This window comes from Poromitra crassiceps (genome assembly GCF_964638095.1).
Source record: "Poromitra crassiceps genome assembly, contig: HAP1_SCAFFOLD_730, whole genome shotgun sequence".
Lineage (NCBI taxonomy): Eukaryota > Metazoa > Chordata > Actinopteri > Beryciformes > Melamphaidae > Poromitra > Poromitra crassiceps.
In genome coordinates this window covers 30,183-44,339 of record NW_028151678.1, presented here as the reverse complement: position 1 = coordinate 44,339, position 14,157 = coordinate 30,183, and the positions used below count along the sequence as shown (strand labels likewise).

Genomic DNA, 14,157 nt, shown 5'->3' with positions numbered 1-14,157 from the left:
GGAACCTTGAACTCACACATGATAATCCACACAGGAGATAAACAATTTAATTGCTCAGTCTGTGGTAAAGGTTTTGGTTATAAATCAACCTTGTAGACACACATGATAATTCACACAGGAGATAAACAATGTATTTGCTCAATCTGTGGTAAAGGTTTTGGTTATGAAGGAAACTTGAAGACACACATGATAGTCCACACAGGAGATAAACAATTTAATTGCTCAGTCTGTGGTAAAGGTTTTGCTTATAAATCAACCTTGAAGACACACATGATAATCCACACAGGAGATAAACAATTTATTTGCTCAATCTGTGGTAAAGGTTTTCGTTATGAAGGAAACTTGAAGACACACATGATAATCCACACAGGAGATAAACAATTTAATTGCTCTCTCTGTGGTAAAGGTTTTGGTCATAAAGCAAACTTGAAGAGACACATGATAATCCACACAGGAGATAAACAATTTAATTGCTCAGTCTGTGGTAAAGGTTTTGGTCAGAAAGGAACCTTGAAGAGACACATGATAGTCCACACAGATGGGTAAAGTTTGTTGTGTGTAATGAAATTGTTGCAGTAATCTTCCTGTGGATAACCTTCCATGGAATGTAACATGAGGGCAAAAGTATTCTCTGTAGCATTTGACATAACGCAGCTCTAATATGTATTGATTTTACTTCTTTGAATTCTTGTATTTTATATTAGTATTTTTATGGAAAATTCCTCTTTTAGTTCAATAGCTTCCATGATGCAAAGACACTAAAATATAAAGAGCAGCTGTGTCGATTTGTCCATACTAATCATTTCTGGTATTTATTCAGAGTCACCGCCTCACATTACATGGAAATTCTATTAATTATAATCTATTAATTATTATTATTAAAAGTCATGGAAAAGTTTAGAAATTTTATCCATGAAAATGTGTGGGAGCTCTGTTAACTCTGATCTGTGGTGGAGGGGGGATTTAGAGTGTCATGTATGTATGTAGATGTTTTTGTGCTTTGTTGTGTTGTCATGTGTTTATGTATCACAAGAAACAATAAAAGTTGATCACAAACATTGCTATCTGTGCTAAATGTTTTAGTCCAAATGGAAACAATGGCCCTGTTTGAAACTGTTCCCTACTGCACAAATAGTGGACTAACATGTCCCCGCCCCCTTTTCTGTGAAAAAGCAAAAGACACTCGTCAAAGACTTGAATGTAAAATAGAACAAAACAACACCAAAAGAAAACCACCAGTGTAACTACACCTAAACCCAGATGTTTGGTGGTGAAGCCTGACACCTATAGGGTACTGAACAGGCCTTCTCTTATTGGCTGGTCTCTTTCCCCTGTGATTAGGGGTGTGCCACCTTAGGCACCTCACGATTCGATTACGATTAAGGTGTGCTACGATTCGATTATTAGACGATTACGATTAATCATGATTTTCGATGCATCTTTTTCACCAAACAGGATTTTCTTTAAGCAAGGTATATTTGTCAGTATCCATTAATTAAAGTAAACAAACAAATGTACCTCCATTATCTTCAGTTGCGACTGAAGTCCACGCATCACATGTTACAGCCACCCTGCATGCTTTCTTCAGTGATTCCAGTTTCCAGTACTTCGGTTTTGGTCTCATTTTACAGTTAAGGAACTGCTTTCCGGGCGAAATACCGTATTTTTTGCAAATAAAGCAAAAAAGAAATTGCAAAAAAAAAAATTTTTTTTTTTTTTTTTGCAAATCGATAATCGAACATTGAATGAATGAATGAATGAATGAATGAATGAATGAATGAATGAATGAATAAAGTTTATTTCGCGCCACATCACAAAAAAACAAACAAACATGCGAAACAAAACAAACATACGATGCTGGCCGAAAAGGTTAGGGCTGAAGCTATAAGCTTGTAAATGCCCTAACCCAGTTCATCTTATAAATTACAAACTTTCCATATGGTCTAATTACAAAAAAACAAACGAACAAATTAACAAAAACAGCAAGCAATTTTTTTTTTTTTTTTTAAGCATTTGATCTATACGTCATATATACATTTTTAGCATTTGAACTATACATCATCGAAAGACAGTTAACCATCAGTTCTATATTTCTCCAGTATAAAGTGTTTCAACTTTCTCTTAAAATGAACAATATTTTTACTTTCCTTTAACTCCTCCGGTAAACCATTCCACAACTTCACCCCACAGACAGAAATGCACATGCTTTTCTTAGTGGTGTGCACAATCGGCTGTTTTAAATTAAATCTCCCTCTTAAGTTATATCCCCCTTCTCTATCATTGAACATTTTTTGGATGTTGTTTGGCAGTAGATTTTGTGTTGCTTTAAACACTATTTGTGCAGTTTTGAAATCCACTAGATCCCTAAATTTCAATGTCTGTGACTTTAAAAATCACATTGTGAAATCAAATTGTTCACATTGTGAATCGATTTTAATCGTCACGTGACTAATCGCGATGCATCGATTATACGATTAATCGGCACACCCCTACCTGTGATGTCACCCTCTTGTCACATTGTAATGGACAAGAATGATTGATGAATGGCTCATTATGCAGACTCAGAGGAAACCCAGCTTCCCAGTTTGAGTTCTATGATTGTTTTACTCATCTTAAAATGTAGACTATTAATTATTATATTAATAGAGAGAGAAAAAACTCAAATTGTGCATTTCCAGAAATCAGGAACAAGGAGAATCACTTTTGATGTTCATGCTGGAGCTATGTCATTAGCATAGCAGTTCATATAAATATCTTGGATTTACTTTTGATGAACATTTTATGTTTGGAGAGGGCATGTGTGTTGGCCGACACTGCTGCTAGAGCCCTGGGTTCAGTAATAAGTCAAGTGAAAACTTGTAAAAACCTTGGTTATGCTACATTTTCAAAGCTTTATGATGCATGTGTGTCACCAGTTTTGTTTTATGCAGCTGGAGTTTGGAGAAGGAAGGAATTTTCCAAGGTGAATGACATCCAAACCTGTGCAGTCTGCTGCTTTTTGGACGTGCATACATTTGCACCTGTGTTGGCTTTTCAAGGGGACATGTGTTGGGAGCCTTGTTTGATCAAACAAAAAGATGAAATGTTTGTGGAACCGTCTCTCTAATATGCCAGAGAGTAGAGTAGCAAAACAAGTGTTTAACGGGGATAAAGCACATAACTATCCATGGTGTAATGATATGAATGCTGTTTTCAGGGAAGCTGACCAGCAATTTATTTTCAGAAACAGTTTACGTTCTGGTGATCACTATATTAAACATAGGTTATTTCTTGACAATCAAGAAAAACGGGATAATCACAAGTGGCTCAAACCAAAACTCAGAACATACATCCAAATTAAAAATACATATAGTCCAGAACCTTACGTTCCATTACGCCTGGATACATCCAGAAGATCTCTATGTGCCCAGGTGAGCACTGATACCCTCCCTCTGGCAATCGAGGTGGGCAGGTTCAATTCTATTGCTGAGGATATATTGTTGATAATTAACTCATTGAGTGCCAGCCACTTTTGGAGAACGGACGCTCCCAGTGCCAGAGTTTCAGAGCGTTTTCAGTGATTTCTCGAGGCCCACAGAATATTGTGTGATATTACTATGTAAACACCGAACACGCCCAAAGAACGATGAGACTCTCTTCTATCATCAGCAAAAAAAAGTTTATTGATATCATTTACCGTTCTTTAGTTATGAGCCGGAGAAGATAGGTTGATTTCACCAAAAAGAGACGTTTCAAATTAGAAGCTGAGATAATTAGCCTTTTGTGAAATGAAGCATTTCAAGCACATGACTGACTCTGAAGCTAATATTTTCTGATGTGACACCTCAAAAATAATTTCCTTCAATAAAACAGTGAAAACAAAGGAATTTTGTTTGGCAAAATAATATTTTTTAGCTGCAACCAGCAGCGCTGGCCCCTGCGTGCGCTGCTGGTTGCAGCTTCTTGCTGGTCTTGATTTACTGCTGGTGGGCATCAGATATTCTAGCTTGTTTGCCAATCCTGTCCTGCTGTCTGGGTCTGTCTGGGTCGGTGTTGTATGCTGCCCTGCATGCCCCACCCCCCCCCCCTCCCCCACCCCTCAACTGCAAACCCCTTCTCCGTGGGTGTGTCTCTGTGGCTCTGGTGGCTCTCTGCTGAGTTTGCTCTGCACTGAAAAGTGCGCTACATCCAGCTTTTTTACAGCGTTCCGCGTGTATTTTTCACCGGCTCCCATCGCTTCCAGTTGAGAATAATAACAACTCCACAACTAATCATGCGGATGGGCTATCGCAGCGGAGACGGAGGGGCTCAATTGTGGCAGCAGATTGGCTGCTGCAGGCACAGCTAACGTTATGCTTCATGCATATCGATGCATACCGATGCGATTTCCGTTTCCCCATGACTTCTTCTCTCTTTTTTCCTCGCCTTTCTCTAATCTGGAGAGCATTGTCGCCACCTAATGGGTCCGTAAAATAGCTTTTACACATTCAACATCCACCATACTTTCACAGGAGATTGATCCACGTCCCACCGTCAAAAAAACGCAATTGACGACAATCGTCGTCATTGGCACTCTACGTTAGTATTTGAATTGACGACGATTGTCGTCATTGGCACTCAATGAGTTAAACTTCAAACCCACATTTTCAGACTTGTCTGCTTCCCTGCAGCCACAAACAAACAAATCTCCTCCAGTTGATCCAACCAATGGCAATAGGAGGAAAATTAAACATGAAAGCAGTAACCAATAGTGCCAGGATTAAGGCCATGAAAAACATTTGACAGAGAATGATGTAGCAGCCAGATTCATTTGAATAGTCTGTCATGTCTCTCTGTTGCCATCTACTGGATCCTGCTAGCACACACACACTATGGGGTTTGTCACAAGACAACCCTTACGAAAAAGTCACATGTAATTCACATGTGAAATCTTCCATTTCACATGTGAAAACTCACTTTCACATGTGAAACGTGCAATCTCACATGTGAAATGAAATATTCCACATGTGAAAATATAATGTGTGTCAAAGTCACATGTGAAACCTGCAATCTCACATGTGATTATGCTTTATTCACATGTGAAATAAAAACGTTCACATGTGAAAGTATAATGTGTGTCAAAGTCACATGTGAAACTTGCAATCTCACATGTGATTATGATTTATTCACATGTGAATAACATTTTCCACATGTGATAATTTTACGTGTGTCAAAGTCACATGTGAAACGTGCAATCTCACATGTGATTATGATTTATTCACATGTGAATAACATTTTCCACATGTGAGAATTGAATGTGTGTCAAAGTCACATGTGACACATGCAATCTCACGTGTGATTATGATTTATTTACATGTGAAAGACATTTTCCACATCTGATAATTTTATGTGTGTCAAAGTCACATGTGAAACATGCAATCTCACATGTGATTATGATTTATTCACATGTGAATGACATTTTCCACGTGTGAAAATGTTATGTGTGTCAATGTCACATGTGAAACTTGCAATCTCACATGTGATTATGATTTATTCACATGTGAAAGACATTTTCCACATGTGATAATTTTACGTGTGTCAAAGTCACATGTGAAACGTGCAATCTGACATGTGATTATGATTTATTCACATGTGAATAACATTGTCCACATGTGAGAATTTAATGTGTGTCAAAGTCACATGTGAAACATACAATCTCACATGTGATTATGATTTATTCACATGTGAAAGACATTTTCCACATGTGATAATTTTATGTGTGTCAAAGTCACATGTGAAACATGCAATCTCACATGTGATTATGATTTATTCACATGTGAATGACATTTTCCACATGTGAAAATGTTATGTGTGTCAATGTCACATGTGAAACTTGCAATCTCACATGTGATTATGATTTATTCACATGTGAAAGACATTTTCCACATGTGATAATTTTACATGTGTCAAAGTCACATGTGAAACGTGCAATCGCACATGTGATTATGCTTTATTCACATGTGAATAACATTTTCCACATGTGAGAATTTAATGTGTGTCAAAGTCACATGTGAAACATGCAATCTCACATGTGATTATGATTTATTCACATGTGAAAGACATTTTCCACATGTGAAAATGTTATGTGTGTCAAAGTCACATGTGAAACATGCAATCTCACATGTGATTATGATTTATTCACATGTGAATGACATTTTCCACATGTGAAAATGTTATGTGTGTCAATGTCACATGTGAAACTTGCAATCTCACATGTGATTATGATTTATTCACATGTGAAAGACATTTTCCACATGTGATAATTTTACATGTGTCAAAGTCACATGTGAAACGTGCAATCGCACATGTGATTATGCTTTATTCACATGTGAATAACATTTTCCACATGTGAGAATTTAATGTGTGCACTGATAAAACAAAAGCATGCAGCTTTTCATTCAATTTTAATTGTATCCACTCCAATAGCTGAAAATTAATAATTTGATAATCTAATATAAAGTTTTTTATTCATATTTATGGTTGAACCATTTTTTATTGTCGGATACAATGTAAAGTGGCAGCGGGATATCAGTCTTTAATTTGTGGTTTTCATCAAGTCTCTAGTATTAGATCAAACATCCATGCGCATGCGCAGTGTTGACAACGGAGAATAAAAGTATCTGTTAATTTCCCTCCAATTCTTTTTAACACACTCCGCAGTTGCACCCATAGATATATGGTTGCACCAGTCGCACGGCACTGGTGTCCCGTGCTGAGTGAAGGCCATTGAGGTCTGAGGTAAGGACAAAACATTTTTACATACTGGTAACGTTTTTCTTCAAAACTGGCCATTCATTTTAGGTTAAAACAACTCGGCCAGACAGACGACAGCTAACGTAATGGGCTCAGTCAGCTCAGAATAGACGACAGCTAACGTTAGCATCTAGCTAGCTAACGTAGTGTGACACCCACACAATGTATTGTCACATTTATGTAGTTGTGTATATATTTTTATTTGTACAATGTTATTTCTGTTAGGGGAAAAATCTAAAATCAGCCATAAGGGTCATCTATAGCCTGTTAGTGAAATGACAGGATTTAATTCACTTTGGAGTTTTCGGTGTTGCCAACAGGGGGCAGTGTGACTTGGTGCGCTTCTCGGACGGACCCTCTTTGTTTTTACAAGCGGACTCTCGTTGGCTTCCTCATTGTGATGAGCGGAGCTGCAAGTAAACATAGCACCTTGTCCGTGTCTCATTCCTTCTCCTGTTTTTACAGGTTGGTAAAGTATTAACACTTGTACAACTGCACATACACGTTGCTTAACATTTAAACTAAGTAGTAGATCGATTTTGCAAGTGTAATGACTGCATTTAGATGGTTTTGTGAACAAGTAGAAAAACGTTTTTGTTTGTACTGTAACGTGATGCAAAATGGCGCCGGCTGTAAACGTTTCTTTCTAAACATGGTAAAAGCCAAACAGGTCTTAGGTTTTAAGCTCCAGCACATTTCGTTTTTGGTAAAGCATTATTGTTTTGGGAACACAACTGTTTTAGTGAATATGTGGTGATGTTAGTTAGAATTTAGAAGCACTGTTAAAAGTTCGTTTTTGTAAGTCAGCTCATATGTTCTCATTGAAATGGCACAGCCATAGTAGCAATGTGTAGTTGCTAGTACTGTTAATTTCGTTTATTTATTTGCACTATGAGAGGTTAAAACCTAGAGATTCTGCATTTCTTAGTAGCCTAATGTGGGAATGTAGTGGTAAATGAAACATTAGCTAACTTTATAGACTGAATGAGGATTTATTCATGCCTTAGTACACTGATTTAACTCAGGAAATGGAACATGGAAAATGTTTGTTTATTTTGAATGTGAATAAGATTGTGACTATAGCCTGTTTTGATGATATTTTTGGATATGATGAAAATGTGAATTGTTACAGTAACATTGAAATATGGAAACAAAATACAAAGAGAAAGAAAAAAAGATATATTTTGCACAATATAAAATAAATTGTGATGAGCGGAGCTGCAAGTAAACATAGCACCTTGTCCGTGTCTCATTCCTTCTCCTGTTTTTACAGGATGTTACCTGTTTATGGGATCTCAGCCCGAGACCTGTAACAGTAGCATATGTCAGGCCTGTCATGTATTAAAATGCAGTTTTCTTGTCTCAGCGAGCAACAACGCCTGGATGGCGACATGGCGCATGTTATATATATTGTCTGCATTGCGTGCCAAATGTTAAAAAACAACTGCTATGGTTTGGTTTAGGGCATCTAACGTTTACTGCATGCTAGCCCCAGCTGCACAGAATAACTTGGTTTGAAGTAGCTAGGCTATCACGTTAGCTTAACCTAGCGTTACATGGTTTGGTTGAAGGGCTTTGAAGGAAATAAGACGAGCACTCGTGGTTGAGGTCATGGTATTGTTATCACAGTTCGCTAGCGTTAGTTAGCTTAATGTTAGTTGTGTGGGAATTGCTGTTAGCTAGCTGTTAGCTAACGTAAGCTATGCAGCATGTAGTAAGCCTGCCATTCATAGATACAATGCTTTTTTCTTCCTCCGTGAGCAACAGTAGTCTATTAGTGCAACGTTAGCTAAGGTCTGCATTGCATGCTGCTAACAGTGCATTGTTTGACACAATTGTGCCATGAAAATGCCTCCAGCACACAGAAAATAAAACGTGAGCTAGCTGGCAGCTTCCCATGCTAAGGAAAATATGTGGAAACATAATCTGGCAAGTGCTGTTTGTTACTTTTATTGTTAAGGCCTGACTTTGTCAAAAGTTAGCTTGCTAAAGATTGAATTTTCCTTTTCTCTTGCAGTGCAACCTCTGGATACATTGTGGTAAGTTCTGTTAATATCATAAGGGTTGTGGTTCTAAATCCCCTCTAATGCAGTGTGCTGCCTATAGTGTAAGTGAATGTGTAGCTATACTTGTTTTATTCACTGTAACAGGGTTCCTTGAAGTGCTTTGATTTTGAGGGGGGGATCAAGTACTGCACCTTGAAAATAGCCTATTTCCAAACCAAGTGCTTGAAAGAGTACTTGAAAGTCTTTAAATGTAATCTTGTAATGTGATGTCTGTATGAACCCTGCTGTAGCTAGCTTTAGCTAAATAATTAGCAGTGGTGCCCATCATATCTATCCCCCTCTGTCTCTATGTGGCCATTTACACCTGGCATTAACATGTGTTTTCTGTGATCAGATGTGATCAGATTGCAATCGGGTAGTGCTTGACCACTTGAAAGTAAGGGTGTAGGCTAAACGTCCCCAAGACAGAGTGAGGATGGATACACACAAGCATCCAGTGTCTGTTCTATCATAGACTGTGCTGTACAGCAACTTTCTTCAAAAATATCTGGATCTCTAATATTTGCCCTATAGTACTTTTGGATACGAATAAGTGTGTGTGTGTGTGTGTGTGTGTGTGCGCGCATTAACATTGAAACAATCATTTATGTCCAGTGTCCAATCCGATTTGACAAAAGATAAGCATGTGTGTTTTAATTTTACATGAGTTAATTAGATTAAATAAAATAAAATGCATTTGGTTCAACCGCAAAAAAAAATTACGTAGGCTATTTTTTTGTTGCCAGATTTCACAATAACACATAAAGGTCCGCGATACCGTGAAACCGTGGTATTTTTGTCCAAGGTTATCATACCAATATCAAAAACTCATACCGTTGCATCTCTAATTGTGACCACATTGAACACGTGTACATGCAATGCATCCTCTCAATCCACATACAACAACAGTCACTGCAGTTTTTCTACTGCTCTATGCTATGGAGCTTACCTGATTTCAATGTGAACACTGGAGATACATTATTACCAGGTGTAAATTAAATCAGGTTAATGTGGTCAAGCACTATCCGATTGCAATCTGATCACAGAAAATACGCCAGGCGTCAATGGCCTCTATCCCTGTCTCTGCCTCTCTCTCTCCTCTGTGTCTCTCTTTCCTCTCTCTCTCTCTGCCTGTGTCTCCCGTCGTCTCCTGAAGCCACTGCCGTCTCCACCACCAACCCACCCACACACGAAGTGCCGGAGCGGACTGGGACCCTGTCCCCTCTCCCAACAACGGTAGGGTCCTTATTTAGTCCTTACAAAATCAGCACATGGTTCTCATTACATTATTTTGAAAGTTCTGCCCGGCCCTCAAATTTAAGAGAATTGGGTCTGGAAATTCCTTGCAAAGTCTTTGAATTTGATTTTGAGGAGGTATGAGAACCCTGCAAATGTGACTAAAAAACAACTTCAATCAGGAGAGGCCAGTTGGTAGGATTAGACAAACTTTATTTAGCAATCGGCGTGCATGGCAAATGCTTTGGCGCTTGACTCCATTGGCCAGTGGCGCTGCTCTTGAGGCAGAGGAGGGCGCCTGCATGGGCTAGGAGATCCCCCCCCCCGTGGGGGATCGGGAGTCAAGACTCGTTGGTGGTGGACTGGGGAGGTGGGTGGGGCAAAACAACGCTTCGGAGGCCGGCTTCAAGGGAGATGGACTGCCGTGGGCTGCTGCTGCTATGATCGGCCAGAGAGAGAGAGGTGACGTAGAACCCTTGCTATATATATGAGGATTAACTGACGTCATGTTTGACGTCATAGCAGACGTCATACTAGGATTTTTTTGACCACGTTGAGATCGGATTACGCGTGAGTGGCCTTCTGCTTGAACTATGGTCTGGAGACCTCACAACATTCAAATAGGCTCTGCAAATATAGTGCAGATGTTCTCAGCATAGTGGTATACAAAGAAGCAAGGATATTAATTTAAATACACAAATACTATATAATATTATTTAGTCAAAAAAATAGATTTGGAATAAATACATTTATCTATTTATTTTTTATATTTTTTTATATTTATTTTTTGCTACTTTGACTCTGATGCGCTGCAGTCTGATCTCAGAAAAAAAATGCATGTTAGTGTCAGGTGATAATTACCTCTATCCCTGTCTCCTTCTCTGCCTCTCTACTGTCTTTCCCTCTGCCTCTGTCTCTCCTGTCGTCTCCTGAAGCCACTGCTGCCTCCACCAGCACCACCCCACCCCTTCCCCATGAAACGGCGGAGCAGCCTGGGACCCGTGATCTCTGTAACAACGGTATGCTAATGTTTTCAAGCACACTATCGGATTGCAATCTGATCACAGACAATGCATGTTAGTACCATCATTTGATGATATAAGTTGAAAAACTTAAATGGATAGGCCACTTTTTGGGGAGTTTAGCGAATTTTCCATATCGCCCCCAATAAACATCGATATACACGTCTTCACAGCAACTGTCCGTGCAGTTTGGAGGGTCGGGGTGTGCAGTAGTTAAATGGACAGCACTAAAACAGGACCAAGCGGATCGCGGCTCAAAGTCAACAAAACACAGTGCCTAAAATATAGTGTAAAATAAATATTCTGGTCAAGAGGTCTGTCTTTTTGTTTTGTTTGTTAACTTAAGTTATTTAATTTAATTTACCTTGAAGTAAATTTGTATTTTGTTGTTGTTCCAACAGACCAAGTGCAAGCTGTGTTCCCAAACACCAGTGAGGTTCTAATCAGACAGTGCATGGCCCAGAAGTTGAAGGATGTGAGGCAGTGCGACAAAGAACAGTAAGTTTCTCTAGTTTTCTCTATCACTGAAAGTGGGTGTAAAACGTATAGAATGTAACCTGACCTTAATTCATGCTTATATTATATTGATATATCTTAATTAAAATTGGCGGTGTCTGTCACGATTGTGATGTCATCAGTGATGTGATAAACATTTTCCTGCCTGAGGCTAAACTCGTGGGCGTTCTGAGCATGAAGGGGTGGAGGGGATGTGCCACAAGGCATCATCCTCTCTGCCGAAAAGCCATTAGAAGAAGGCTAACCTTGCATCTCCAGGCTCTCTCTGAAAGGAGAAGAGCCGATCTGTGCTCAATTAGTGTTCTGGTCTGATATCTGGTGTATCTCTCTGCCTGTATCGCTCTTTTTTCCCCTGCAGTGTTAGGGTTGTATTCGTTTCATAATAGAGCTGTAATTGTAGTCGGGGCGTAGGGGCACAGATTCTGTTGTAGCATTTTCTGTTGGATTTATTGCATCTCCATCCATTATCCATGGCACATTTTACAGCATCTGTTTTAGGGCATAGGGTGTTGCCCAAAATTCTGAGAATGTTGCTCTATGCATCATAGATTTTGTGTAAGTTATGGGACCATTTGTGAATATAAAGTCCTGAATCAAATGTTTCAGTTCACAGCCGGACTACACTAGGTTTGCCTAGTTTTGGTTGTAATACCCCAGTATGTTTGTGAAATTGCCTTGATTATTCTAATGATATTAAAATTTTCACAGGGCTATTCTAATGATATTTAAATTTTCACAGGGGAACCAACAAGATCAGAAGACTTGTCAGCGGCAGATAAGGTGTTCCTGAAAGGGACATGACACCCCCAAGTTCTGAAGTCTCACAGGAAGCTGTCCCTGAAAGGGACATGACAGCCCCAAGTTCTGAAGGCTCACAAGAAGCTCACATGACACCCTAGCATAGTTATTACAAAGGGATAGGCCACTTTTTGGGGAGTTTAGCTCGATTGCCATATCCCCCCAATATACACTGTCTTTACAGTCACTCTCGATGCAGTATGGAGAGAGGGGTCATATTTAGCGATAGAACGGTACTGCCGTTCAAAGGCAACAAAACAAAGTGCCAAAAAGCTCTATGTACATCTTGTGACTCGGGTACTAATCCAAAATGCAGAAAAACAATTTTTTGAGGTAAATAAATATTTAGTAAACATCGCTGCCGGGTGTACAGCGCATGTGCAAATAACGCATGCGTGGAAGCGCTGTCCACAGACAAACAAGGAAGTGACCCGGTATGGATTTACTATGGAAATAATGTTTCATGCAACTATGGATTATTATTTCATAGCATGGTGAATAAACTAGTCACAACATGTACACATGTGCATAGAGCTTTAGGCGCTGTGTTTTGTTGCCTTTGAACGGTAGTGCCGCCTCCACTGTTGTATCGCTTAATATGACCCCTCTCTCCATACTGCATCGAGAGTGACCGTAAAGACAGTGTATATTTAGGGTAAGTGGGGACAAAATGGCAATCGAGCTAAACTCCCCAAAAAGTGGCTGTTGCCATCTTTATTTTTCATCCATCAGAGCTGCAGCTTCACCTGCAATTGTTCCATGATCACTGTACATGCAATCTGTCAATCACTCCCTTTGATTTTGGTCTCCCGTTTGGAGTTGAAGTGGTGGCTGTTGCCATCTTTATTTTTCATCCATCAGAGCTGCAGCTTCACCTGCAATTGTTCCGTGATCACTGTACATGCGATCTGTCAATCACTCCCTTTTCTAGAGATGTATGATAAATGCAGTTATGAAAAGGTGAAGTTTTGTTAATAAATAAGATAATTTTATTCTTGTACATGTGTTGTGTGTTGCAAATAACCTACTGGTATGTGTCAAATTGTATGTAATCTGAAATTATGTGGAAAATGTGTCAAAGAAGGGATCATTCACATGTGGTTGTCTACTAATACATGTGAATGTTCCCACATGTGATCTTAGGACATGTGAATTTGTTGTTCATGTTATTCCATCCACATGGGAATATTCCCACATGTAATGTTGAAACCATGTGTGATTCTATGTTTTCCACATGTGGTTTTGGAGAAATGTGTTTTGGTTTTTCACATGTTATTCCAATTGGCATGTAACACATGTCCCAACAATCACATGTGGTTCAAGATCACATGTTGGAAGGTTCATGTGTTTCAACCACATGTGAATATTCCCACATGTGATCTTGAACCACATGTGGTTGTTGGACATGGAAATTAAACATTTGAACCACATGTTGAATCACATGTGAAAAACCAAAACGTGTGCCAAAACCACATGTGGTCCACAACATATTGAATCACATTTGGTTTTAATATCATGTGGGAATATTCACATGTGGAGGGAATAACAAAACCACGTGTCCTAAAACCACATGTGGTTCAAGGTCACATGTGGATATCCACATGTGAATATTCCCACATGTGATATTAAAACCACATGTCGATCACATGTGGTCTTAATCACACGAAACATGTGTCCAAAAACCACATATATTCCAGAATCACATGTGATTTCCCACATGTGAATATCCACATGTGATATTAAAACCACATGTCAATCACATGTGGTCT

General features: G+C 39.1%; 1 protein-coding gene across 1 annotated transcript in view; it reads left to right on the top strand.

The window, feature by feature from the left end:
- Positions 1 to 13,374, top strand: part of LOC310771516 (uncharacterized protein) — a gene marked incomplete at its 5' end in the record, with an annotated part of 34,819 nt that extends 21,445 nt beyond the window's left edge. The window contains 7 exons of the mRNA XM_083664112.1: positions 7,237 to 7,240; positions 8,045 to 8,080; positions 8,789 to 8,810; positions 9,973 to 10,052; positions 10,988 to 11,071; positions 11,476 to 11,572; positions 12,330 to 13,374. Of these exons, the coding sequence (XP_083520238.1) occupies positions 7,237 to 7,240; positions 8,045 to 8,080; positions 8,789 to 8,810; positions 9,973 to 10,052; positions 10,988 to 11,071; positions 11,476 to 11,572; positions 12,330 to 12,369 (363 nt within the window). The 3' untranslated portion in view covers positions 12,370 to 13,374. The remainder of the gene's footprint in view (positions 1 to 7,236; positions 7,241 to 8,044; positions 8,081 to 8,788; positions 8,811 to 9,972; positions 10,053 to 10,987; positions 11,072 to 11,475; positions 11,573 to 12,329) is intronic.
- Between the last annotated feature and the right edge of the window lie 783 nt (positions 13,375 to 14,157).